Below are 26,914 nucleotides of genomic sequence, written 5' to 3' on the forward strand. Positions count from 1 at the left end.
GCTGCCTAGAAGACAGACAATCCTTTCCTGTCTGTAGTTGGATCAAGATGCAGAACTTTCTGCTCCTGCTTTAGCACCATGTCTGCCTGAATGCTGCCATACTTCCTGCCGTGATGATAATGGACTGAACTTCTGACACTGTAAGCCAGCCCCAATGAAGTGTCCCAATATAAGCATTATGCTGTCATCTTGGTGTCTGTTCACAGCAGTAAAACCCTAGCTAAGACTAGGAGGGATAAATAACATTTCTTATGGATCAGATGTTCAGATTAGCAAGCCCACTATGAAGGCCAACCAGTTGCCTCCAGGAGGCTCAGGCAGTAAGCTTGAGAGCAAGGAAAGAAGTCATAGGGCCACTCCCAAGATGGTGAAAAGAGGCCAGGTCTCAAGTCTGGCCAACTAGCATCCTAGTCATGGGCACAGAGTCACTGAGTGTTGTAGCCAGATCTCCATTTTGATCTATTATTTGATGATTAGCTCTCAGTTCCCATGGGGAGACTAGGAGATTACCCAAGGGTAGAAATATGGGAAGAGAGGGAGAGGGAGAGGGAGAGGGAGAGGGAGAGGGAGAGGGAGAGGGAGAGGGAGAGGGAGAGGGAGCAAGCTATATTGAGCTTATCATATAGCATGAAAATGATTATTTGAACTCGAGTCTATGAATGTAATTTGGAAACACTTGCTGTCTCTTTTGGTTTTCTCTTATTTCTTTGGATATTTCTATTTTTCTCCATTCTGCTGTAGCATTGACTACTGACAATTGAGTTATCTTGAATTTCAAAGATTGGTTTATTCAGATCCACTTAATCCCCTGGCATTAGAAGTGACCAATTTGAGTAGTGGGGTTAACCTATGGTTTTGGGGAATGTAGCATAATCAGCTCATTAACTGACATCAATTTTATTTCAAAATAGTGATGATACAATACATACAACATCTCCTGGTGGTCCTCTGGGCCCCATGGAACCTGCAGGTCCTTGCTGACCCTAAAATAGAAGATGGTATATACTTTAAGTTTTCATAAAACTAGATCATATCTGAATATTGGTGAGATATAACAAGACTTTTATTAGAAAGAGATAGACTTTCAGCATCTCACTTTCTATGTATTATGCTGACATGTGCTCAAAGCTTAGTAATATAGTTCTGAGATGTTTCATTAATGGGTCTGTTTTAGCATCAGGTGATGATGGGGTAACCTAAACTGGCTGGGATCATTCCACTCAAGTCTCTCTCACAGTCCCCTAACTGCTTTATCTTGAGACACTCCTGTAGAATTTCCCCTGGGAAAGTCAGATATCACAGGGATGCATAATTTCAGTGAGGAAATAGATCTCAAATCCTCTTCCTGTTAGGAATGTGGCACAGGGCTGTAGATTTAACTGACATTGTGTACTTTTAAAGCTTTTATGGATGCTGTTGTGAATTTGCTCTGAAAAAGGATTTAAAAATCCCATTGTATCCCAAAAGGCCTAGTGTTTATGTTTGTAATAATTGTAGCCAGTGGGGTGGGGTCGCCATGGAAACAAAATAAAGTCTCCCAGATCATCTTGATGAAAATGAGTGGCACACCAAAACCTTCTTGAATGCGGGATGGCTGTAATTCTTGAATTATTTCCAAATAGTGATTTCCGACACACATTTATTTATGAAGTACATACCTTTAGCCCTGGGCTTCCTAGTAAACCAGGGGGACCAGGATCTCCAGGTTCCCCCTAAGTGCATGAGTGGAAAGGAAAGTTAAATATTACTATTATTTTTACCATCTCATTAAGGTAGCAACTGTGACTGAGAAAAAAAAATGCCAGACTACCTTTATTCCCTGTGGTCCTAATAGGCCGGGTTCTCCCTGTAAATAAAACAATCACCATATGGTTCAACCTGAGTCCAGATGGAGTGGGACATCTTGATACTTTAATTGACTTTCTATCAGTTAACACATAACAAAGGGGTACATTATGGAAACCATGCAATCAAACAATGCTCACCCTAAAACATTCAGAATCCTTATTGCTAATAAGTGACAGAGCACCTCAGTTTATTTCTTCATGTGATATCATGACACATCAGCAATGACTCATTCACCACCAGCTGATCACCAACCTCAGATATGAGTCAGGATAGAATAGGCTGATATATATATATAATTTTCATAAAACTTAATATAAATATTCATTATATCTTTTATAACATATACATTATGCAGTATATGTTATATAACACACCTATAATATACACATACATATGCATATATGCATATATAATATGCATTTTATATATGTATATGTATGCATATAATATATGCATATACACATATGCATATACATAAAATATATTGTATAATACATGTATATTTCTACAATATATTATAATATGTCTATTATAATAGAATAAAGAAGAATAAAGAGATGTGCACTGGTGATTCTATTCCCAGGTGCTTAGTAAAAGATATTTTCTTATTTTCCATGGCTTACTTGAAAATCCAATTTGTGTCTTTAACAATTTTTCTGAAAGTCTGCATTGCCTGTTTTACAGTTTGCATAGACTTTCCTTTCCTTTCCTTTCCTTTCCTTTCCTTTCCTTTCCTTTCCTTTCCTTTCCTTTCCTTTCCTTTCCTCTTCTTTTCCTTTCCTTTCCTTTCTTTTCTTTTCTTTTCTTTTCTTTTCTTTTCTTTTCTTTTCTTTTCTTTCCTTTCCTTTCCTTTCCTTTCCTTTCCTTTCCTTTCCTTTCCTTTCCTTTCCTTTCCTTTCCTTTCCTTTTTTTCTTTCTTTCTTCTTCCTTCCTTTTTTTTTTTTTTTTTTGGTTTGGTTTTTTGAGACAGGGTTACTCTGTGTAGCCCTGGCTTTCCTGGAACTCACTCTGTAGACCAGGTTGGCCTCGAACTCAGAAATCCTTTAATCCTGAGTGCTGGGATTAAAGGAGTGCTTAGTTTGCATATTCTTACTTGATGACTTTTATGACATTGAAGTCTAGTCACTAATAGCAGTAGGTGTAGTACCCAAAATTAGCCTGTAAGCCCCACCTGCCCAAGGACCACGTAACTTCCTAGAATACTGGGAGTTGTAATTCTTGGAAAATAGCAAAGCCTCATGGGAAGGCATGGTAGCCTATGAGTTCTGTCCATGAAAACCCAGGAGCCACTCAGCTGCAAAATTCCAGGGAGTGATTATGATCAAAGTTCATCTCTTGGTTAGTATTTAATATTTAATAACGCTTGCTTCAAATTTGGACCAAAAAAGTGGAATCCTCACCCCACCCCATGCAATCTCAGGAATAACATAGGCTAAAGAAAACCAGAATAGAGCTGGCAAGATGACTCAAGAGAGTAAAAGCCATTGTTGCTGATCCTGAAGACCTGAATTGAATCCTCAGGGCCCACAAGGCAGAAGGAGAGAACAGGCTCCCACAAATTGTCCTCTGACCATCACAGACATATCAAGGCAAGTACTCAATGTGGCATACACATACGGCTACCCCCCAACAAATGTAAAATGCAAATACAAGTACAAAAGAAAGCCAGTAAAACCCAAATCAGATGTTCAAATGTTATCACATGGTAGCACTTATCAAGGATTAAAAATAAGAGTTAAAAAAAAAACAGAAGAAAGTACAATTTTCAGAAAACTTACTTTATCAAAGGTATTAGGCGCCAGACAACAAAATGGAGAGAGAAATCAATAAAATAGAAAACCCAAGACAGTGATAAACACCTACTTACTCTATCTCCCTTTTCACCTTTTGTTAAAGGCTCCCCCTAGAAAAATGGGCAGAAAACAGAATCAATTATAAACACTTAGAAATCAACTCAGACAGGGGCAAGTGAGAATTAATTTACAGATTCCTTCATGGTCCCAAATGAGCATGGAGCTAAGCATTTTAAACCTATGCTGAGGCTCCCAACAGCAGTCAAATTGAAATGCTGCCCAGGGCTAAAACTTCTGATTGTGAAATGAAGATGGATACACTCATCGGAAAGTGGAGGGAAATGGGTGGGGGTAGCCCTCAAATGGCAGGAATGCACTCGAGTTTCCCACCTCGGTGAACACACAAAAGCATTATTTTAAGGATGCTCATTAAAGTGTCCATTGTATACTAATCAAAATGACACAAAGGGGTTAGTTACTGGATAAACAGCACTGGAACTGTGTTGGTTGCTCTTGGAGTTGGGGTTCACTGGAAAGATAGATTTGAGGTATAAGCTCTGCTGACCAGTACTCTCCTTGATGTCAGTCACTATGTTAGCAACCTTCACGTCTTACACAAACACATGCACACATGCACACACAGACACACACACATGCACACACACACACACACACATTCACAAATGCACACATGCACAATGCACACCCACGTGCACATGCATGTCCACACAGAAACATGTACACACAGACACATGCACAGACAGGCACACACACTGTAGTTAGCCTCAGGTGTCAGTGGGAATTTGCTCTTAGTATAGCCACATACATTTGAGGAAACTGAGGCACAGAAAAGTAGAATGTTTTATATAAAACTTGGGCAGCCTGATTTTAAGGTTTTCTTTGTTTCTATCTGCCTGCTTTGATTTTAAAATCAGATTTATTTATTATTTGAATTGAGTGAATGGCCAATAAGAAGGAAACTATGCACTTTAAAGAGTTCTTTCATGTATGGAAATCAAGAGAAATGTAAGAATCATCATGGGACTGCTATTTTCTTGGATACCTCATTTGGGGGTGGGAGTAGGGAGTGTTTATTGAAAGCCTGTCTTTGAGATTCTCATGTTCTATATGCTAGGCATGTAGGGTCACCTTCTCATACATTCTCTAGCTGTTTTGTAATTTTACTCGATCGAGTACCTAACTCTAGCAGTGACCTGTAATTAGAGATGACAGGAGTTGCTGGCAAGTGAGAGACAGTGAGAGGCCTCCCTCACTATTCTTCAGTCTCACTTCCTTTTCAGTGGTGACAGAGGTTGTGTGTACCCAAGGATAAAGCTATGTGATCCAAATCAGCTTGGTGACTGAGTGTGTAGGGATTTGAACACCCACCTCTTCCTAGTGAACTGCGCTTCCCCTATAGTGTGAGTGAGGGCTAACTTACCTGGGCTCAGCCACATATCTGTTACTCGGTGCGAGTGTACAAGCTGTTATCTACCTAACAGAATCTCATCTTTTATTATGGATGTATTTTTACATGTTAGACCAGGGCCTTATCTTTTCAGATTTTTGTTCTAGGATTCTGCACATGACTAACTGTTAAGATTTGAGGCACTCGCAGTGGGCTGCGTTGCTTCTGCCTCTGCTTGCTCTTATGTCTTAGCGGTCTTGAAAGAGTCACGGTGTGCCCGAAATCAACGTTCAATTCCTGCTCCTTGGGAATTAATACAGGGCAATGCTTTAACATAGAGCTGTATGTCAGGCCTCACATTTTGTCTTTTAGCTTTGAGATAAGATTTAATTAAGTTGCCAAGTTTGGACCTGAACTCAGTCTGTATCCGAAGCTATTCAAACTTGTGCTCCTGCAGCCGGATCCCTAGATTAGCTCGGAATAACAGGTCTGCCTCAAAAACCTACGTCGAGTTGTAGGATGCCGGTTAAGCACAGGCTTGCTATTTAATCTCATCTTTCCTGAGGACTACCTGGGGTAGCCATTTTAGGTTTTAGAGTTCCACTTTCCTTATCTATTAAATTTTGGGAATTGTGGTTTTTGCCTGTATGTGTGTCTGCACCACATGTGTGTGTGGGGCCCATGGTGATCATGATATGACATCAGATCCCCTAGAGCTGGAGTTACAGATGGTTTTAAACCACTGTCTGGGTGCTGGGAATTGAACCTGGGTCCTTTGGAAGAGCAGCCAGTGCTTTGAACCACTGACCCATCCCTCCAGCCCAAGAAGTTATTTCTGCTGAATAAAAAGGCCAAGGCTCAGATTGGCCCAAATGGGTAGCCAGGCTCCCCACGAACACTGAAGGCATGAACGAAAGCCAGAGGGAATGCGTTAAAGAGAGAAAGGTCTCTCGTGCCTAGAAAGGATGTACTACTCCAACCCGCAGTGATGCTAGAGCAACACCAATGTCACATGTGGGAAACACAGGCTTCTAGGCGCCACCCGGAACTCGAGTTAGAACTCTCGGCTTCGAGGCTGCACTCTTGTTTAGAGTACAGCAGGAGTGGAAGAAAGTCCTTTTCTGCTCTGTGTCCTACTTGTCACATCTCCCATGGTGCAAAGTTAAAATCGAGGTGGGTATCATTGGGCTAGGAGAGAGTGGAGACCCCGAGGAGGGGTTAGGACATGGTGTGAGTGGCTCATGGGAGCGGGTGAGCAGCAGGAAGAAGCCCAGAATAGTTCCCAGACCCTTTGAAATCCTCAGCTGGACGACACTAGTAAAGGCTCTTCGGTAGGCCTGGACCAGACACTGAGGATAAAGGGACCAGACGGTCAATTATGGTGTCCATGGGCGTGCTGGAGATTTTAAAGCTGACAGAGACGATCACTATCAAAGAAGGGGTCTAAGTGAAGCCGAAGCAGCAGTGGAGTTCAGCTTGGTAGCACGGAATGTTTTTCCTGTTGCTTTCCTGTTTGCCACTACAGCATTTTACTGACCTCTCCATCCCTCATCCCCAGTAAACCCATATCCCCAACTCACTCTGGAATACAGGTGAAAGCAATTTTAAAAGGTGTGCTGCATTTCATAAAAATGGCTAGACACATGCTAATTCTGGTTTTTTGGTTGGTTGGTTGGTTGGTTGGTTTTTTTGTTTTTTTGTTTTTTTGCTTAAGGATGAAGAATGAGTTTCATTCACAGAACTTACGTCAAAGCAGGGCAGGGCAATGCTTGTTTGCCATCCCAGGGCTAGGGAGGTAGAGACAGCAGGATTCCTATTGGTTGCTGACTAGATAGGCTTGCAGAATTGTTGAGCTCCAGGTTCAAGAACACACACACACACACACACACACCACACACCACACACACACACACCACACACACACACCACACACACACACACACACACACACACACACACACCACACACACCACACACACACACACACACACAACACACACACCACACACACACCACACACACACACACTACACACACACAACACACACACACCACACACACCACACACACACACACCACACACACACACACCACACACACCACACACCACACACACCACACACCACACACACTCACACACCACACACACACACACACACACACACCACACACACACACACACACCACACACACCACACACCACACACACCACACACCACACACACACACACACCACACACACACACACACACACACACCACACACACACCACACACACACACACACACACACACACACACCACACACACACCACACACCACACACACACACACACCACACACACACACACCACACACACACACACCACACACACACACACCACACACACCACACACCACACACACCACACACCACACACACACACACACACACACACACACACACCACACGTTTGCAAACTCTTCAGCAGTTCTATTTGAATATAAATGATGTGGAAGGGTTTTTGTTTGTTTTTCTTTTTTTTTTCCTTTCCTCCCAAAGAGAAGTTTTCCAAGAAACCAGCCACAGCAATATTGGAAGTTAGCTTGTGATCTCACTTCGATCTCACAGAAAACAGAGAGGAAAATAATTTCAGAGATGTACTGAGAACAGTTGTTTGAGGAGAGAGAGAGAGAGAGAGAGAGAGAGAGAGAGAGAGAGAGATTGAAGCATTTTCAATTTTAAAGATAAATTTGTACCAGTCTTGATATATTGATTGTGTTTTTCATTTTAGATCTGGTATTTAGTCATATCCAGGCAACTTAATCATTTTAGAGCCCGGAATCTGGAACCAGCCAAACCTGTGTACGGAATGGGCCACCTCATGGGGACTTTTTATATGAGTTAAGTGAATTAAGATAGAGAGGGTCTGGTGCCTGGCATGGTGTGTACTTGCCATTTCAATGCTGTTTACAGTTTTAGATTTAAAACACCATGAAGTTGGGGTTAGTTTGGGAAAATATTTTTAATTTTTCATTTATTTTTTTATTTCTTCCTCTTCCCTAAAGCTAAAATACTTACAGGTTCTCCTTTGTGTCCTTTAGGGCCAACAGACCCTGGAAATCCAGGCAGCCCAGTATCGCCCTGCCAAGGAAAAGCAGAAGTGCTGAAGTGTAGAGAAATGTCCCTTATCCTACAGAATCCCACCGGGGTCAGGGCCTCGTGAAGATCTGAATCTAGCCAGGCTGTCTTCCTAATAAGGTGTCTTTGCTCTCCTCCATGCCTGAGGCCTTCTAGAAACCCATAACATTTCATTAGGACATTTAAAATTAATGTGGAACAATGTTAATCACTTTTCAAGGACAGGACACACAGAGGAGAAAAGAATTATAGTTTTGTTCTGGTGGACCCAAAATCATTATTTCTTTATTTTTGCCTTTAAATGACACGACAGTCTGCTCTTGTTCTCTTCTGAGGACTTCTTTCTTATTTTAGGTGTGTGTGTGTGTGTGTGTGTAGTCAGTGATTATAGAGAGAGAAATGAATCTGCCAGCTGTCTGCAGTGTTTCTCTTGAGGCGTAGATGAAGGCTGTAGACAAAGATGACATTCTTGCTGACTTGGTGACAGCAGCAGTTTGGAAATGTCTAAGATGTGCTGGTCAAAACGTTGAAGAGGGATTTGTATGTGACATAGAAAGGCATTTTCAGAAAATACAGTTGGAGAGGGCTTTCTTGTAGGCAGGAGTGACATCGTGACCAGACATCAGAGCTGAAGCACTGGATTTATTTTTTTAAAGTATTTATCAGCATTCCCAACAACCACTTGATTCTTTCTTCCTTCCTTCCTTCCTTCCTTCCTTCCTTCCTTCCTTCCTTCCTTCCTTCCTTCCTTCCTTTCTCTTTCTTTCTTTCTTTCTTTCTTTCTTTCTTTCTTTCTTTCTTTCTTTCTTTCTTTCTTTCTTTCTTATTAGATATTTTTAAATATACATTTCAAATGCTATCCTGAAAGTTCCCTATACCTTCCCTCCACCCTGCTCCCCTACCCACCCACTCCCACTTCTTGGCCCTGGCGTTCCCCTGTGCTGGGGCATATAAAGTTTGCAATACCAAGGGGCCTCTCTTCCCAGTGATAGCTGACTAGGCCACCTTCTGCTACATATGCAGCTAGAGATATAAGCTCTGGGGGTACTGGGTAGTTCATATTGTTGTTCCACCTATAGGGTTGCAGATCCCTTCAGCTCCTTGGGTGCTTTCTTTAGCTTCTCCATTGGGGGCCCTGTGTTCCATCTTATAGATGACTGTGAGCATCCACTTCTGTATTTGCCAGGCACTGGCAAAGCCTCACAGGTGACAGCTATAACAGGGTCCCTTCAGCAAAATCTTTTTGGCATATGCAATAGTGTCTGGGTTTGGTGGCTGATTATGGGATGGATCCCCGGGTGGGGTAGTCTCTGGATAGTCCATCCTTTCATCTTAGTTCCAAACTTTGTCTCTGTAACCCCTTCCATGGGTATTTTGTTCCCTATTCTAAGGAGGAATGAAGTACCCACACGTTGGTCTTCCCTCTTCTTGATTTTCTTGTGTTTTGCAAATTGTATCTTGGGTGTTCTTTGTCTCTGGGCTAATATTCACTTATCAGTGAGTGCATATCTAATGACTTCTTTTGTGATTGGGTTACCTCACTAAGGATGGTATCCTCCAGATACATCCATTTGTCCAAGAATCTCATAAATCCATTGTTTTTAATAGCTGAGTAGTACGCCATTGTGTAAAAATGTACCACATTTTCTGTATCCATTCTTCTGTTGAGGGACATCTGGGTTCTTTCCAGCTTCTGGCTATTATAAATAAGGCTGCTATGAACATAGTGGAGCATATGTTCTTATTACCAGTTAGAACTTCTTCTGGGTATATGCCCAGGAGTGATATTGCTGGATCTTCCGGTAGTATTATGTCCAAATCTGAGGAACCTCCAGACTGACTTCCAGAGTGACAGTCACTTGATTCTTAAGTTAAACAGGTAAACTAGACTTAAGTTAAACTAGACCACAGGTAGTTCTGAACATTTTTCTTCCAGCCCGAGGTGAATTTTGTAAAACAATACTTAATGTTGTATCTACAGGTATATATCTTTCTGTTGTATCTACAGGTATATATCTTTCTTAATTCCTAGCCTTTTCTCTGGGTCCCTTTGAATTTTAAGCTTAAGAACTAATAAGTTCTTTGAGGTAATGGACATGAAATTTAAAGTGTGCTAGCTATATTTCCTTAAATATTTTTTTACTTTGTGTGTGCACACCTGCTTGTCTGTATGAGTGCCACATGTGCAGGTACCCAAAAAAGCCAGAAGAGGATGTGATATGCTTTGGAGTTAGAGTTACAGGCAGTTATGAGCTGCTTCTTATGGGTGCTGGAAACTAACCCCAAATCCTTAGTAAGGAGAATAAGTGCTCTTAGCTTCTGAACCATCTTCTGAGAGCCCTGGCATATGGTTTGATCCGAGCAAAATACATCTTTGTATATCTCTATCTGTACTTTAGTACATTGAAGCTGGTGTTTTTTTTTTTTTTTTTTTTTTTTTTAAGATAGTAAATTCTGTAAAACGTTGGAAGGTAGAGAAGACAGTGACCACTTTAGGCACCCATGCATAGTTGGTTTGTAAAACTCTAAAGTGAGTTTCATGTCATTTGTCAGGTTTGTGATATGATCCCACTATACAGACATTAAGGAATAATAGCCCTAACAAGAATACTCATCTAATATAGCAGAAACAGAAAGCAAGTGAAGGGGCTAGAAATTACCTATAAATACGCATCTATTCAAAATGAAGGATTTAAAGAATATTGTTAGTTAAATCTTTTTTTCTACTTTCCAACTCGAGTCTCCTCCCTTCAGAATTATTGGGAGGAAGGCAAAGAAGAACCAGGCTAGGCAGGAAGGATGGAAATGGCTCATTCGGAAAGAGCTAAATGAGCGCTCCCGAGCAGAAGGTGGAGAGCAAATAAGAAAAACCAGTGTTTATTGACAGTCTAATTTGCACTGAGCATTGGGCTTCCAGGAAAATTCATCTCGTTAGCCTTTAATCCTCCCATCATTCTTCCTGTAGATGATTATGTCTGCTTTACATCCTGGGAACCTGATACTTAGGGTAAGGAGATGGCTTCCAAGGTAACGGCACAGTTTATACCATAGCCAGCTTGTGATCCCAAAGCTAATGCTCATTCAAGCCCACAGTGGCTCCCAGCCTCAACCAAATGTCCATGTATTTAAGAGACAGATACTGGTTTCCCTCTCCTCGGAGCCCCTGCGCATGGGGCTCAGGAACAGGCTTTCCAGTGCCCTGTCCTGGTGCTTTTGTGTACAGGCAGGGTTTGGAACCCCTGATCATATCACAAGCATAAGCAGAGATCCACCAACTGTGAAAGACACAGGTCTAAAAAGCCAGGAGATTGATCGAGAACAGACAGGAAGTAGATGCGTGGACTTTCTTCAAGCAGTTGCTACACTCAGGCTTTCTGTGACTCGATACATGGCTTACTGGCAGAGCTGTTCCTTCATTAATGATAATTTGTAAAAATGCTTTCATAGGTACATAGCACTCACAGCATCAAGTTCCCTACAGACTCTTCTAGACAAATCATTTATGTGGGTAGGAAGATGGAACAGATAGTCTCTCGGTTTTTTTTTTTTTTCTAACTCCACTTAACATTCTGAAGCAATTAAAAAGATTCCAAGCAGTAAGAATGGTCCCTGGAGTTTGAGATACACCTGTTTTACAGCATCAAATTTCTCATCAGCAAGGTCTTAAGCATTTCTAAATGACATATGTTTGCTAATGAAGAGGGCAACACAGAAGCCAGCTGTTTTGTTCCAAGAAGTGACTCATCATTTAAATGCTTTAAGAGTATCACACCCCCACCTTCTCCACTCAGCTGTCCTGTGTGACAAGCTTAGTGTCCCTGCGTCCCGAGTCTGCATATGTCAAATAGCAAATACTTAAAATGCAATCCATTTGTGAGGTTGGGATATGATTCTATAAGGTGCTGCTTCAGAGGAAATAGCTTTGTTCAAAATCCAAGACCCGGGAGTGACTTGGATTGCTAAAGAATCATTTTTAAATTGTTTTTTTTCAGAATGTCGGGGTTTTATTTATGTATCCCAGAGAATTTTCTTCTTGAATGACTAGTCTATAAGGAACTCACTGTTCCTGCTGAGATGATCTTTTAGCGATTTTTCCTGGTGAGAGATACACAATCTTTTGAATAGGTTGGCTGTGCTGATTTATAAAGCACAGAAGTCATATTTCTTGCACTTGTGTCGAAAAGTATCATGCCCTCAATCAAGAGAACTTTTACTGGGTGAAAGAAGGAAGGTAGCTCTCACAGGCCATCTGCCTTTTAAAAGTATTTCCAGACCTTCATATCCTTGTCTGTAGATTTAATGTGCATTTTTCTTTACTTTTAAATTTTTCCTCTGACCGTGCCACATTCACAGTCCAAGGTCATCACGGTTTTACAATCCAACTAGAATAAAGTGGTATTTTCTATAGAGAAGTTAACCTGCCATTCTTTTATAGCTAATAAAGCAGGACTTCCAACCGAGGACAAGGAAAATGTAACAGAAGTATATTGGTGTTTTATCTTGAAAACTCGTTTTGAAATAACTGCTTGGCTAGACTACTACTGTGCATGGTAAAACCTCACCAAAACAAAACGAAGTACTCCCACGACAGCCTCCTTTGCTTTAAGAACAGTTAACTAGTGAGCTTGACCCACAAGCATTTTGCCGATTGGCTCTTTCTTCCTATGGTTTTTGCTACCTGCAAGGATTTCTGACTTCCTTCCTTCCTTCCTTCCTTCCTTCCTTCCTTCCTTCCTTCCTTCCTTCCTAATTAAAAATTTTTAACAGCCTGGCTGCAGTTCTCTGTTCCCCCACTCCCATTCACTCCCCCTCAGTATCTGTGACCTCCTGTGGATATCAACCAACCTCAGCATATCAAATTGAAGTAAGACTAGGCACCTGCTCTCCTTTTAAAGCTGGACAGGACAACCCAGCAGGCCGACAGGGTCCCAAAGGCAGGCATCAGAGACACAGCTTGTGCTCCCATTGTTAGGAGTTCCACAAGAAACCCACACTACACAACTGTAACGTAGGTGCAATAGGCCTAGGTCAGGCCCAGGCAAGCTCTCTGATTGGTGGTTCAGTCTCTGTGAGTCCTTATGAGCCCGGGTTAGTTCCTTCTGTGGGTTTTCTTGTGGGATCCTGACCCTTCCTTTGTACTATGGTTTTCCTTCAAATCGTATAAATCTTTCTCCTTTCTGGATCATTATTAAGGATGTTTCTCTTGACACATCCCTTCTCTTGTAGCCCGCCTCTGCTCAGTAGCGCCCCCAAGGGGCAGCATCCAGCTGCTGGTCAGCAGGCAGGTAAAGTTCCTGCTCACTGGGACTGCTGCCCCTATAGGTGAAAGTGCTTAATCCCTTTGATCATCATCATCATCATCATCATCATCAACAACAACAACAACAACAACAACAACACAGGATTACCTTTTCTCCTTTGGGGCCACTAGCTCCGTGCTCACCAGTTCCCTGGGTAAAAAATGACAACAAAAAGTCCAATTGTTTTTAATGTGTTCTGTCTTGAAAAATTGCTAGTCAAATGTTAGTACTTTAACAATATTTGGCGACTTGGCAGACGTTTTTGTGTTTCTCATTTTATTCCTGTTAATGTAATTAATATTTAACTCTGTTAAATTTCTCCAATGTTGAAGATCCTGTCTGTCTGTCTGTCTGTCTGTCTGTCTGCTGGTGATCTCTCCAGGAGAAACACCACAGCTCCAAGACTTCCTTCTCCATATGCGTATCTGCCAGCTTCAGGCGCATTCCGAGTCCCCTGTTCTTTCTACTCTGAAATATTCATTTCCTTAATTTGACTCTGCCCACCCTGGGCTGGTGACTGTGCCTGCCTTCACGCGGAGAAAGCAAATACAAATGGCTAGGAAGCACTTCATCTGCTGAATCCTCTGTGTGCTGAGAGACCATTATTAAAGACGGGAAGAGAATGGCAGATTCTCATCAGGGAATTTCTATAAGATTGGTCCAGAAAATAAATCCTTACTCCCCTAAGCTTCTGGGAACCTGAAATCAACCTGACACCTCAGAACAGCATGTGCTCGTGGCTCGTGCTAACCTCCGGGACGTGAACACTGACCAGTTCCAACTGCCCCCATCTCCGTGGAAGAACTCACGTACTGGAAAACTACATGCATAGTAGGTCATCTGAATGGGACCAGGACTTCTCCAAAGTTGAGTCCCTGTATATGTGTCACTGTGTGGGCTGCTGGTGGTTCTTCTGTTCCATGGCACAGAAATTTAAGCTCTTGTGTTTTGAAGAATACCTGTGGTCCTGGATTTAATGCGGTTTGAGTGGCACCTGAGTTGCCCTGGCCTCTCGCTGGGCTCACTCGTCTGTTTCTGCATCTGTCTCTGTCTCAGGCTTCTTTCTCCTCTCCCCATTTAACTGTAGAAGGTTGGTCTTTCTTAAGACTTGGTTCAGGCCTTCTCCTCAAGCGACTCAGTGCTCGCTCCCAGGTATTCTTGTCTAACCCCAAAGTCTAGGCATTGTTTAAACAAATATGAGTTTCTATGCTTGTCATGTCTCTTCCTACCTCACATTTAGACTTGTGTATTTAATTCTAGAAGCAATTCATAACAACAAATTAAAAGATAAAATGAAAACACACACACATACAATTGAGAGGAAAAGATGGGGGAGTAACAATATATTTCTGAAAGGATTTTGTGAGTAATAATTTTATGTTACAATTGAAAAAAGTCAGGATAGGAAATCAGCACTTATCCCACTTGTCTATCTTGTCTAGGCTTCCCTTTCTATCTGGAATTGTTTTATTCTCCCATTTATTTTCCCCTTTCCTTTATTTTTATTTTTATTTTTATTTTTTGAGGCAGGGGTCTCCTGTGACAGCGTGGTATTAAACTTATTATTTAGCCATGCCTGACCTCAAGCAACCGATTCTCTGGTTTTTAACCTCACTATTGCTGGGATTACAGGCACAGGCCACCATTCCTGCTTTTATAATTTTTTAAAATGCCTGATATTCAGTTGGCCATCCAGTTTAGCCTTCTTAATACCCAGAAACAAACTTCAGAGGTTTCCTGATGGCACTTGTCATTTTGACGTGGTGCCAGTCACTGTGCCTTAGAACATCAACATGTCCCCCTAGCTGGACCTTTCTTGGGTAGTTTTAGGGAAGCTGGAATGTGCATTTATATAAAACATTATGTTTTTATATGGAATCTTTATATTTTGAAACTCCAGTTGCTTGGACCATAAAGCAGAAGAGCATGCCATGTCTCTGGTGAGGGTATATGCTAATGTATGCCAGCGACCTCCAGGGCACCATAGCTGAGGTAGCTTGGGTATAGCAATTCCTCTGTATCTTCAAGTCTAATGGTATTTCCAAATCTTGATTTTTCTGATGACTTTAGTCCAGAAAACCAACACAGCTGTCAGAACATGATATACTTGTTTTTTGTTTTTTGTATTTTTTGGAGAGAAATTATTTTATCAGTAAATATATTTTAAAACTTTCAAAATAGCAAAAACTCTTTGAAGTTAAACATTAAGAAAATGCTAATTTCAATGCACTAAATAAAGATAGAATATTAAAAGCAGTAAGGGAGAAAGGTCAAGTAACATATAAAGGAAGGCCTATCAGAATTACACCAGACTTTTCACCAGAGACTATGAAAGCCAGAAGAGCCTGGAGAGATGTTATACAGACACTAAGAGAACACAAATGCCAGCCCAGGCTACTATACTCAGCCAAACTCTCAATTACCATAGATGGAGAAACCAAAGTATTCCACGACAAAACCAAATTCACACAATATCTTTCCAGGAATCCAGCCCTTCAAAGGATAATAACAGAAAAGAAGCAATACAAGGACGGAAATCACGCCCTAGAACAAGCAAGAAAGTAATCACTCAACAAACCAAAAAGAAGACAGCCACAAGAACAGAATGCCAACTCTAACAACAAAAATAAAAGGAAGCAACAATTACTTTTCCTTAATATATCTTAATATCAATGGACTCAATTCCCCAATAAAAAGACATAGACTAACAGACTGGCTACACAAACAGGACCCAACATTCTGCTGCTTACAGGAAACCCATCTCAGGGGAAAAGACAGACACTACCTCAGAGTGAAAGGCTGGAAAACAATTTTCCAAGCAAATGGTCTGAAGAAACAAGCTGGAGTAGCCATTCTAATATCGGATAAAATCGACTTCCAACCCAAAGTTATCAAAAAAGACAAGGAGGGACACTTCATACTCGTCAAAGGTAAAATCCTCCAAGAGGAACTCTCAATTCTGAATATCTACGCTCCAAATGCAAGGGCAGCCACATTCATTAAAGACACTTTAGTAAAGCTCAAAGCACACATTGCACCTCACACAATAATAGTGGGAGACTTCAATACACCACTTTCATCAATGGACAGATCATGGAAACAGAAACTAAACAGGAACACAGTGAAACTAACAGAAGTTATGAAACAAATGGACCTGACAGACATCTACAGAACATTTTATCCTAAAACAAAAGGATATACCTTCTTCTCAGCACCTCATGGTACCTTCTCCAAAATTGACCATATAATTGGTCACAAAACAGGCCTCAACAGATACAAAAATATTGAAATTGTCCCATGTATCCTATCAGACCACCATGGACTAAGACTGATCTTCAATAACAACATAAATAATGGAAAGCCAACATTCACGTGGAAACTGAATAACACTCTTCTCAATGATACCTTGGTCAAGGAAGGAATAAAGAAAGAAATTAAAGACTTTTTAGAGTTTAATGAAAATGAAGCCACAAAGTACCCAAACCTATGGGACACAATGAAAGCATTTCTAAGAGGGAAACTCATAGCTCTGAGTGCCTCCAAGAAGAAACGGGAGACAGCACATACTAGCAGCTTGACAACACATCTAAAAGCTCTAGAAAAAAAGGAAGCAAATTCACCCAAGAGGAGTAGACGGCAGGAAATAATCAAACTCAGGGGTGAAATCAACCAAGTGGAAACAAGAAGAACTATTCAAAGAATTAACCAAACGAGGAGTTGGTTCTTTGAGAAAATCAACAAGATAGATAAACCCTTAGCTAGACTCACTAAAGGGCACAGGGACAAAATCCTAATTAACAAAATCAGAAATGAAAAGGGAGACATAACAATAGATCCTGAAGAAATCCAAAACACCATCAGATCCTTCTACAAAAGGCTATACTCAACAAAACTGGAAAACCTGGACGAAATGGACACATTTCTGGACAGATACCAGGTACCAAAGTTGAATCAGGATCAAGTTGACCATCTAAACAGTCCCATATCACCTAAAGAAATAGAAGCAGTTATTAATAGTCTCCCAGCCAAAAAAAAGCCCAGGACCAGACGGGTTTAGTGCAGAGTTCTATCAGACCTTCAAAGAAGATCTAATTCCAGTTCTGCACAAACTATTTCACAAAATAGAAGTAGAAAGTACTCTACCCAACTCATTTTATGAAGCCACTATTACTCTGATACCTAAACCACAGAAAGACCCAACAAAGATAGAGAACTTCAGACCAATTTCCCTTATGAATATCGATGCAGAAATCCTCAATAAAATTCTCGCTAACCGAATCCAAGAACACATTAAAGCAATCATCCATCCTGACCAAGTAGGTTTTATTCCAGGGATGCAGGGATGGTTTAATATACGAAAATCCATCAATGTAATCCATTATATAAACAAACTCAAAGACAAAAACCACATGATCATCTCGTTAGATGCAGAAAAAGCATTTGACAAGATCCAACACCCATTCATGATAAAAATTTTGGAAAGATCAGGAACTCAAGGCCCATACCTAAACATGATAAAAGCAATCTACAGCAAACCAGTAGCCAACATCAAAGTAAATGGAGAGAAGCTGGAAGCAATCCCACTAAAATCAGGGACTAGACAAGGCTGCCCACTTTCTCCCTACCTTTTCAACATAGTACTTGAAGTATTAGCCAGAGCAATTCGACAACAAAAGGAGATCAAGGGGATACAAATTGGAAAAGAGGAAGTCAAAATATCACTTTTTGCAGATGATATGATAGTATATATAAGTGACCCTAAAAATTCCAACAGAGAACTCCTAAACCTGATAAACAGCTTCGGTGAAGTAGCTGGATATAAAATTAACTCAAACAAGTCAATGGCCTTTCTCTATACAAAGAATAAACAGGCTGAGAAAGAAATTAGGGAAACAACACCCTTCTCAATAGTCACAAATAATATAAAATATCTTGGCGTGACTCTAACTAAGGAAGTGAAAGATCTGTATGATAAAAACTTCAAATCTCTGAAGAAAGAAATTAAAGAAGATCTCAGAAGATGGAAAGATCTCCCATGTTCATGCATTGGCAGGATCAACATTGTAAAAATGGCTATCTTGCCAAAAGCAATCTACAGATTCAATGCAATCCCCATCAAAATTCCAACTCAATTCTTCAACGAATTAGAAGGAGCAATTTGCGAATTCATCTGGAATAACAAAAAAACCTAGGATAGCAAAAAGTCTTCTCAAGGATAAAAGAACTTCTGGTGGAATCACCATGCCTGACCTAAAGCTTTACTACAGAGCAATTGTGATAAAAACTGCATGGTACTGGTATAGAGACAGACAAGTAGACCAATGGAATAGAATTGAAGACCTAGAAATGAACCCACACAACTATGGTCACTTGATCTTCGACAAGGGAGCTAAAACCATCCAGTGGAAGAAAGACAGCATTTTCAACAATTGGTGCTGGCACAACTGGTTGTTATCATGTAGAAGAATGCGAATGATCCATACTTATCTCCTTGTACTAAGGTCAAATCTAAGTGGATCAAGGAACTTCACATAAAACCAGAGACACTGAAACTTATAGAGGAGAAAGTGGGGAAAAGCCTTGAAGATATGGGAACAGGGGAAAAATTCCTGGACAGAACAGCAATGGCTTGTGCTGTAAGATCGAGAATTGACAAATGGGACCTAATGAAACTCCAAAGTTTCTGTAAGGCAAAAGACACCGTCAATAAGACAAAAAGACCACCAACAGATTGGGAAAGGATCTTTACCTATCCTAAATCAGATAGGGGACTAATATCCAACATATATAAAGAACTCAAGAAGGTGGACTTCAGAAAATCAAATAACCCCATTAAAAAATGGGGCTCAGAACTGAACAAAGAATTCTCACCTGAGGAATGCTGAATGGCAGAGAAGCACCTGAAAAAATGTTCAACATCCTTAATCATCAGGGAAATGCAAATCAAAACAACCCTGAGATTCCACCTCACACCAGTCAGAATGGCTAAGATCAAAAATTCAGGTGACAGTAGATGCTGGCGAGGATGTGGAGAAAGAGGAACACTCCTCCATTGTTGGTGGGATTGCAGGCTTGTACAACCACTCTGGAAATCTGTCTGGCGGTTCCTCAGAAAATTGGACATAGTACTACCGGAGGATCCAGCAATACCTCTCCTGGGCATATATCCAGAAGATGGCCCAACTGGTAAGAAGGACACATGCTACACTCTGTTCATAGCAGCCTTATTTATAATAGCCAGAAGCTGGAAAGAACCCAGATGCCCCTCAACAGAGGAATGGATACAGAAAATGTGGTACATCTACACAATGGAGTACTACTCAGCTATTAAAAAGAATGAATTTATGAAATTCCTAGCCAAATGGATGGACCTGGAGGGCATCATCCTGAGTGAGGTAACACATTCACAAAGGAACTCACACAATATGTACTCACTGATAAGTGGATATTAGCCCCAAACCTAGGATACCCAAGATATAAGATACAATTTGCTAAACACATGAAACTCAAGAAGAATGAAGACTGAAGTGTGGACTCTATGCCCCTCCTTATAATTGGGAACAAAACACCCATGGAAGGAGTTACAAAGACAAAGTTTGGAGCTGAGATGAAAGGATGGACCATGTAGAGGCTGCCATATCCAGGGATCCACCCCATAATCAGCATCCAAACGCTGACACCATTGCATATACTAGCAAGATTTTATCGAAAGGACCCAGATGTAGCTGTCTCTTGTGAGACTATGCCGGGGCCTAGCAAACACAGAAGTGGATGATCACAGTCAGCTAATGGATGGATCACAGGGCTCCCAATGGAGGAGCTAGAGAAAGAACCCAAGGAGCTAAAGGGATCTGCAACCCTATAGGTGGAACAACATTATGAACTAACCAGTACCCCGGAGCTCTTGACTCTAGCTGCATATATATCAAAAGATGGCCTAATCGGCCATCACTGTAAAGAGAGGCCCATTGGACACGCAAACTTTATATGCCCCAGTACAGGGGAACACCATGGCCAAAAAGGGGGAGTGGGTGGGTAGGGGAGTGGGGGTGGGTGGGTATGGGGGACTTTTGGTATAGCATTGGAAAAAAAATAAAAGAATTTTGACACACACACACAAAAAAAGAAAATGCTAATTTCAAGCACAGTGAGACAGATTATCAATAAAATGTCCATGATGTTTGCAGAACATGATTTTAATATTTTCACCTGTTGATATTCAACAAATAGAATAGTTATTTTAAGATATATTTCATTGTTATGTCTCCCTTTTTTTTGTTTTGTTTTGGTTTTGGTTTTTTGAGACAGGGTTTCTCTGTATAGCCCTGGCTGTCCTTGAACTCACTTTGTAGACCAGGCTGGCCTCGAACTCAGAGATCCACCTGCCTCTGCCTCCCAAGTGCTGGGATTAAAGGCGTGCGCCACCTGATTTTATTAATTTGTATACTGTCTCTGGGCCCTCTGGTTAGTCTGGCTAAGGATTTATCTATCTTGTTGATTCTTTGTATAGTTCTGTGTTTTCCTATTTGTTCTTTCTTGCCATCTACTCTTCTTGAGTATATTTGCTTCTTTTTGTTCTAGAGCTTCTAGGTGTGCTGTCAAGCTGCTAGTGTATGCTCTCTCTAGTTTCTGTTTGGAGGCACTCAGAGCTATGAGTTTTTCTGTTACTACTGCTTTCATTGTGTCCCGTAAACTTTGGTATGATGTGTCTTCATTTTTTCATTAAACTCTAAAAGCCTTTAATTTCTTTCTTTATTTCTTCCTTAACCAAGTTATTATTAAGTAGAATGTTGTTCAGCTTATGAGTGTATGTGTGCTTTCTGTTGTTTTTGTTGTTAAGACCAGCCTTAGTCCATGGTGATCTGATAGGTTGCATGGGATTATTTCAGTCTTCTTGTATTTGTTGAGGCCTGTTTTGTGACCAATTATATGGTCAGTTTTGGAGAAGGTACTGTGAGGTGCTGAGAGGAACATATATTCTTTTGCTTTAGGGTGAAATGTTCTATAAATATCTGTTAGAACCATTTGGTTAATAACTTCTGTTAGTTTCACTGTGTCTTTGTTTAGTTTGTGTTTCTATGATCTGTCCATTGCTGAGAGTGGGGTGTTGAAGTTTCCCACTATTATTGTGTGAGGTGCAATGTATGCTTTGAACTTTAGCAAAGTTTCTTTTATGAATATGGGTGTCTTTGCATTTGGAACATAGATGTTCAGAATTGAGAATTCATCTTCCTAGATTTTTCCTTTGACCAATATGAAGTATCATTCCTTATCATTTTTTGATAACTTTTGGTTGAGAGTTGATTTTATTCAATATTAGAATGGTTACTCCAGCTTGTTTCTTGAGACCATTTGCTTGGAAAATTGTTTTCCAGCTCTTTACTCTGAGGTAGTGTCTGTCTTTGTCACTGAAGTGCATTTCCTGTATGCAGCAAAATGCTGGGTCCTGTTTATGTATTCAGTCTGTTAGTCTATGTCTTTTTGGGAATTGAGTCCATTGATGTTAAGAGATGTTAAGGAAAAGTGATTGTTGCTTCCTGTTATTTCTTGTTGTTGTTAAAGGTGGAATTATGTTTGTGTGGCTATCTTCTTTTGGTTTTATTGAAAGATTAATTTCTTGCTTATTCTAGGGTATAGTTTCCCTCCTTGTGTTGGTATTTTCCATCTATTATTCTTTGTAGGGCTGGATTTATGGAAAGATATTGTATACACTTGGTTTTGTCATGGAATATCTTGTTTTCTCTGCCTATGGTAATTGAGAGTTTTGCTGGGTATAGTAGCCTAAACTGGCATTTGTGTTCTTAGAGTCTATATAACATCTGCCCAGGATCTTCAAGTTTTTATAGTCTCTGGTAAGAAGTCTGGTATAATTCTGATAGGTCTGCCTTTGTATGTTTCTTGACCTTTTTTCCTTACTGCCTTTAGTATTCTTTCTTTGTTTTGTGCATTTGGTGTTTTGATTATCATATGGCAGGAGGAATTTCTTTTCTGGTCCAGTCTATTTGGAGTTCTGTAGGCTTCTTGCATGTTCAGGGGTATCTCTTTCTTTAGGTTAGGGAAGTTTTCTTCTATACTTTTGTTGAAGATATTTACTGGCCCTTTGAGTTGGGAATCTTTGCTCTCCTCTATACCTATTATCCTTAAGTTTGATCTTCTCATTGTGTCCTGGATTTCCTGGATGTTTTGGGTTAGAAGCTTTTTGCATTTTGCATTTTCTTTGATTGTTGTGTCAATGTTTTCTATGGTATATTCTGCCTCTGAGATTCTGTCTTCTATCTCTTGTATTCTGCTGCTGATGCTCACATCTATGGTTCCTGATTTTTTTCCCTAGGTTTTCTAACTCCAGGGTTGTCTCCCTTTGTGATTTCTTTATTGTTTCTATTTCCATTTTTAGATCTTGGTTGGTTTTGTTTATTTCCTTTGCCTGTTTGATTGTGTTTTCCTGTAATTATTTAAGGGATTTTTGTATTTCCTCTTTAAGGGCTTCTAGCTGTTTACCTGTGTTCTCCTGTATGTCTTTAAGGGAGTTATTTATGCCCTTCTAAAAGTCCTCTATCACCATCATAAGAAGTGATTTTAGATCTGAATCTTGCTTTTCTGGTGTGTTGGGTTATCCAGGACTTGCTATGGTGGGAGAATTGGGTTCTGATGACACCAAGTAACCTTGGTTTCTGTTACTTATGTTCTTATGCTTGCCACCCACCATCTGGTTACCTGCCTTCAATATATCTAACTGGAGCCTGTCCTCCCTGTGATCCTGGTTGTGTCAGTACTCCTCAGAATTCAGCTGTCTCTGTGATCCTATGATTCTGGGATCCTGTGATTCTGAGATCCTGGGTGTGTCAGAGCTCCTGGGAGACAAGTTGCCTCTGAGACCTTGAGATCCTGGTATGACCAAGCACCTGGGGTCCTGGGATCCTGGGATCCTGGAATCCTGGAATCCTGGAATCCTGGAATCCTGTGGACCTGGGTGTGTTAGAGTACCTGGGAGTGGAGCTTCCTCTGAGTGTTGTGGGACAAGTAAAGGAGTTCCGCCCAAGGTCTGCTCAGGGCAGCAGCCTAGTCAGGAAGGCAATATACTTGTCTTTACTCAGTAGTCAGGCCAGGAAATCCAGTTAGTCCGTGGTCCTTGGAGTCCCTAGTGCTCCATTCTTGTGTTAATAATGCACCTGCCTTGAACCTGAACTTCAGTAGCGTTACTCATTGACACGTAAGGTTCTCTCCCCTTCTTTACCCAAGCTACTGGCAACAAGACAATTAGCCAGGCTCACAGGATAACAAGACAGACGTCTCATGGCTTCTAGATATGTAATTCTGCTTCATGTGACTACTGTCATTGGGGGAAGGGACTTAGGTCCTTGGTGCCATTATGAATGTTCTTGGAAGTCTTCCAAATAATTTTACCAGTGGAATAATTTTTGTTTATGCTCATTAGAAGTCTCTGAGAAACAGTGTTAACAGTCATGGTCTGTGGCTTGTGAGTTTGCCTGCTCAGCTGAAGAATTCTGGGTGTGAGCAGTGTCCTTTTGTTCTCATATGGGAAATGCCAAGGAGAACTTTGGAACCATTGTTAGGCAGTGGGAGAACTCAAGGCTGTGCTCATTGTTTAGAAGAGAAATATTTGGTTGGAACACTCTGTAGTAGACATATATGAGTTAAATCAGTGGAGGTACCTTTATCATCTATCTATCTATCTATCTATCTATCTATCTATCTATCTATCTATCTATCCATCCATCCACTTGTTTGTAGCTTCCAAACAGTAAACAGTCAGCAGCAATTTCCTATGGCTAAATTAACGAAAGAAACCAAGGGCGTAAACTCCCTGCTAGAACATGGAGTCAGCACCCCAACTCAAGTTCATGCTTTTAGAAATATGCTCTAATATCCTGGGCATGGGGAAAATGAAGTTATTCATTGAGGACTGCAATTGTGAACCTGTTTCACTTATTCACATGTAGTCACATGATTAGCAAGATTTCAGATTGTGAACTTAATTTGACAACATGGTGGCACATATAGCTAGTTACAGCATGAGGATATCACTACTTTCATATGACCATGTCTTTCTCAGCCTGCTTTAAAAAAAATAACTCAGGATCACCAATTCTTGGATGGCACCACCAACAGTGGGCTAGGCCTTTCCCCATTGATCAGTAATTGAAAAAAATATCTTACACCTGGATCTCATAGAGGCATTTCCACAACCAAGGCTTCTTCCTCTCTGATGACTCTAGCTTGCCTCCAGTTGACATTGCTTTCTGTATCCTCACTGGATATAATTCTGTGTTTGAAAAGACCTTGAATGTCTCTTTTTGGACAAGAGTTGGCTGTTCCTTCTAGTTTGTCCAGCATGAAGCTATACTTTGACATATGGAAGGAGAATGCATCATTTTGCTATCTTTTGTTTTGGATCAGCTGTTTGGAGAAGGGAACACTGGAATTAGTAGCTGAGAGGCATCACATCCCTGTCTAAAAGCTGAGACAGAGCCTAATGTGCAAGATGAAATAACTGTGCATTTTCAATGTAGATCTTCAAAAACATATCCCCTCGGTACTCAGTTTCCATAGATAACACTACATCCATGTAGGGAGCTCGAGACTTTAAAAGTTGATGGAGCCTAAATTTTAACTAAACTTCCCTGAGCTGAAGACAATAAAGAGCGGTTTGGCTGGGTAGGAAGCAGAATTTCCTTCAGGGGAGAAGTGTACTCGGTGTTGATTGTTGACGCTACTCTGCAAACAACCAAACAGGATGAGAGCAGCTGCCTGAAAATTATTTCCATGATAGAGAAGGAAACATATTCCCTTTTAAATCTTTGCAGCCTCAAGTGGTCATGTGAGAGCACACGTGATCGTTCTGGCTTCGGTGCTCTCCAGTGAGTCGCTCTTGTGCTTTTTTTTTTTTTTTTTTTTTTTTTATCTTCTATTTCTGATTTTTGCTGTGAAGGGAGAGCTTTCTTATGCCCCTGTTTCTTTTCAGGATGGTGCAGGGGATGTGTAGGAGAATAGATCCATTCTGTGTGAGGACCAAAATATAAGCGCAGAGTGCTGGGATGAGGGATGAACTATCCAGGCTCTTAGCTTGGAGCAGGGAGGGGGCACGTATGAGGAGCGTGCTACTCACCCTCCCATGGGTAGCTGCCTCAGCAGAATCTGAGCTCTGCAAGTGCTGGAGCTGCTGCGAGAGGATGAGCTGAGGTCCACGGCTTGGAGCAGGCATCACATAAATCAATGCCAATTTAAAAGCGAAGATTGTTTTAACCTTGGAGTGTCACTTTATGTGTCTCAATACATGGTTCATTATTTAATCTCAGCTCCTCCCCCACTGTGCTCATTTGTTATAGCTGGGCCATCAGGCATGCAACAAACTGCAAAATGCAACAACCTTACTATACAAAACTAGATGAGGTTGGCAGGGAGAACGCCAAGTGAAAACTGCATCTTGCTTATCAGGGCACATTCAGCCCATTGATTTGTGAAGAAGGGAGGGCCACAATGCAAAAATATCATTCAGTGTGGGTCCTGCCTGTGGGTTTTCTTATAGATCATGGGACTTCAGTGTAGGAGGCTTGCCCAGTCTCGTGAGGAAACAGAATAAACTATTCCGTACACTACCTTCCATTAGTCACTGTAGAGGTAAACACTTCTGAGTCAAAGTGGTCCTATTGTATTATTGAGGGGAGAAATAAGCTGTAGACCCCCCCCCCATTTACCCTATTACCTTCTGGCTACAAAGCCACATTCAGAGCACATGTGACCGAATGTGAAGCTTGGCTCTGTGGTAGCGCTGACAGTAACTGGCATTTTTCTCAGGAGAAAAAATAGATAAGTCAAAGGTACTGGGATGCAACTCACAAAAGTCCCTACTCAGCTACTGAGCTCAGTTCCCATTACAGCAAGTATAACCTTAAAGTCTAAAACGCTTTCAGCTTCAGAGTCTAAAATACAAAGGTTCCATATATTTTCATTTAAGGAAAAACTGACTCATTGGTAAGAAAAAGTGTATCTAGAAGTAGCGTTGGGAGACCTGTAAAAATACAAGCCTTACGAGCTTTGCAAGGGCTAGCAGATATTTAAGTAGCTGGGTACCAGCTTGGTCCATTTTGGACTGATGGTCAGAGTAATATAGTATAGTACTTAAACATTTCTAGCTGACTTGTGACATCAGATTCAAGTTATTCTCATTATTTTGAGGCTTTTATTATAAGTCCTATTTTATAACAGTATATGTCATTACAAATGTCCTTACACTGATTCAATTTACATACACTTCAAACTTACCTTTTAAAAACTTGCCAGCTTATAATGTTTTTAAAAAAGCTAGTAGCAATTGATTTATTTGATAAGGAATCGGGAAACAAACATATTGTAACCATGCTAACAGCACTCCCCTAAAAATCTAAACAAATGAAAAGGTTCAAAACAAGGTCATAACCTTAAAC

The 26,914-nt window shown here is 40.8% G+C and overlaps 1 protein-coding gene across 7 annotated transcripts in view; it reads right to left on the reverse strand.

Annotated features, from left to right (window-relative positions):
* Col19a1 (collagen, type XIX, alpha 1) overlaps positions 1 to 26,914 on the reverse strand; it is a 330,240-nt gene that overhangs the window by 66,638 nt on the left and 236,688 nt on the right. For all 7 annotated transcript variants that reach the window (XM_006495645.4, XM_030245411.1, XM_006495646.4 and 4 more), the window contains 6 exons: positions 13,578 to 13,619; positions 8,110 to 8,172; positions 3,716 to 3,751; positions 1,811 to 1,846; positions 1,659 to 1,712; positions 930 to 983 (listed from right to left, as the gene is read on the reverse strand). In XM_006495645.4, the coding sequence (XP_006495708.1) occupies positions 930 to 983; positions 1,659 to 1,712; positions 1,811 to 1,846; positions 3,716 to 3,751; positions 8,110 to 8,172; positions 13,578 to 13,619 (285 nt within the window). The remainder of the gene's footprint in view (positions 1 to 929; positions 984 to 1,658; positions 1,713 to 1,810; positions 1,847 to 3,715; positions 3,752 to 8,109; positions 8,173 to 13,577; positions 13,620 to 26,914) is intronic.

Source organism: Mus musculus, chromosome 1, assembly GCF_000001635.26.
Source record: "Mus musculus strain C57BL/6J chromosome 1, GRCm38.p6 C57BL/6J".
NCBI lineage: Eukaryota > Metazoa > Chordata > Mammalia > Rodentia > Muridae > Mus > Mus musculus.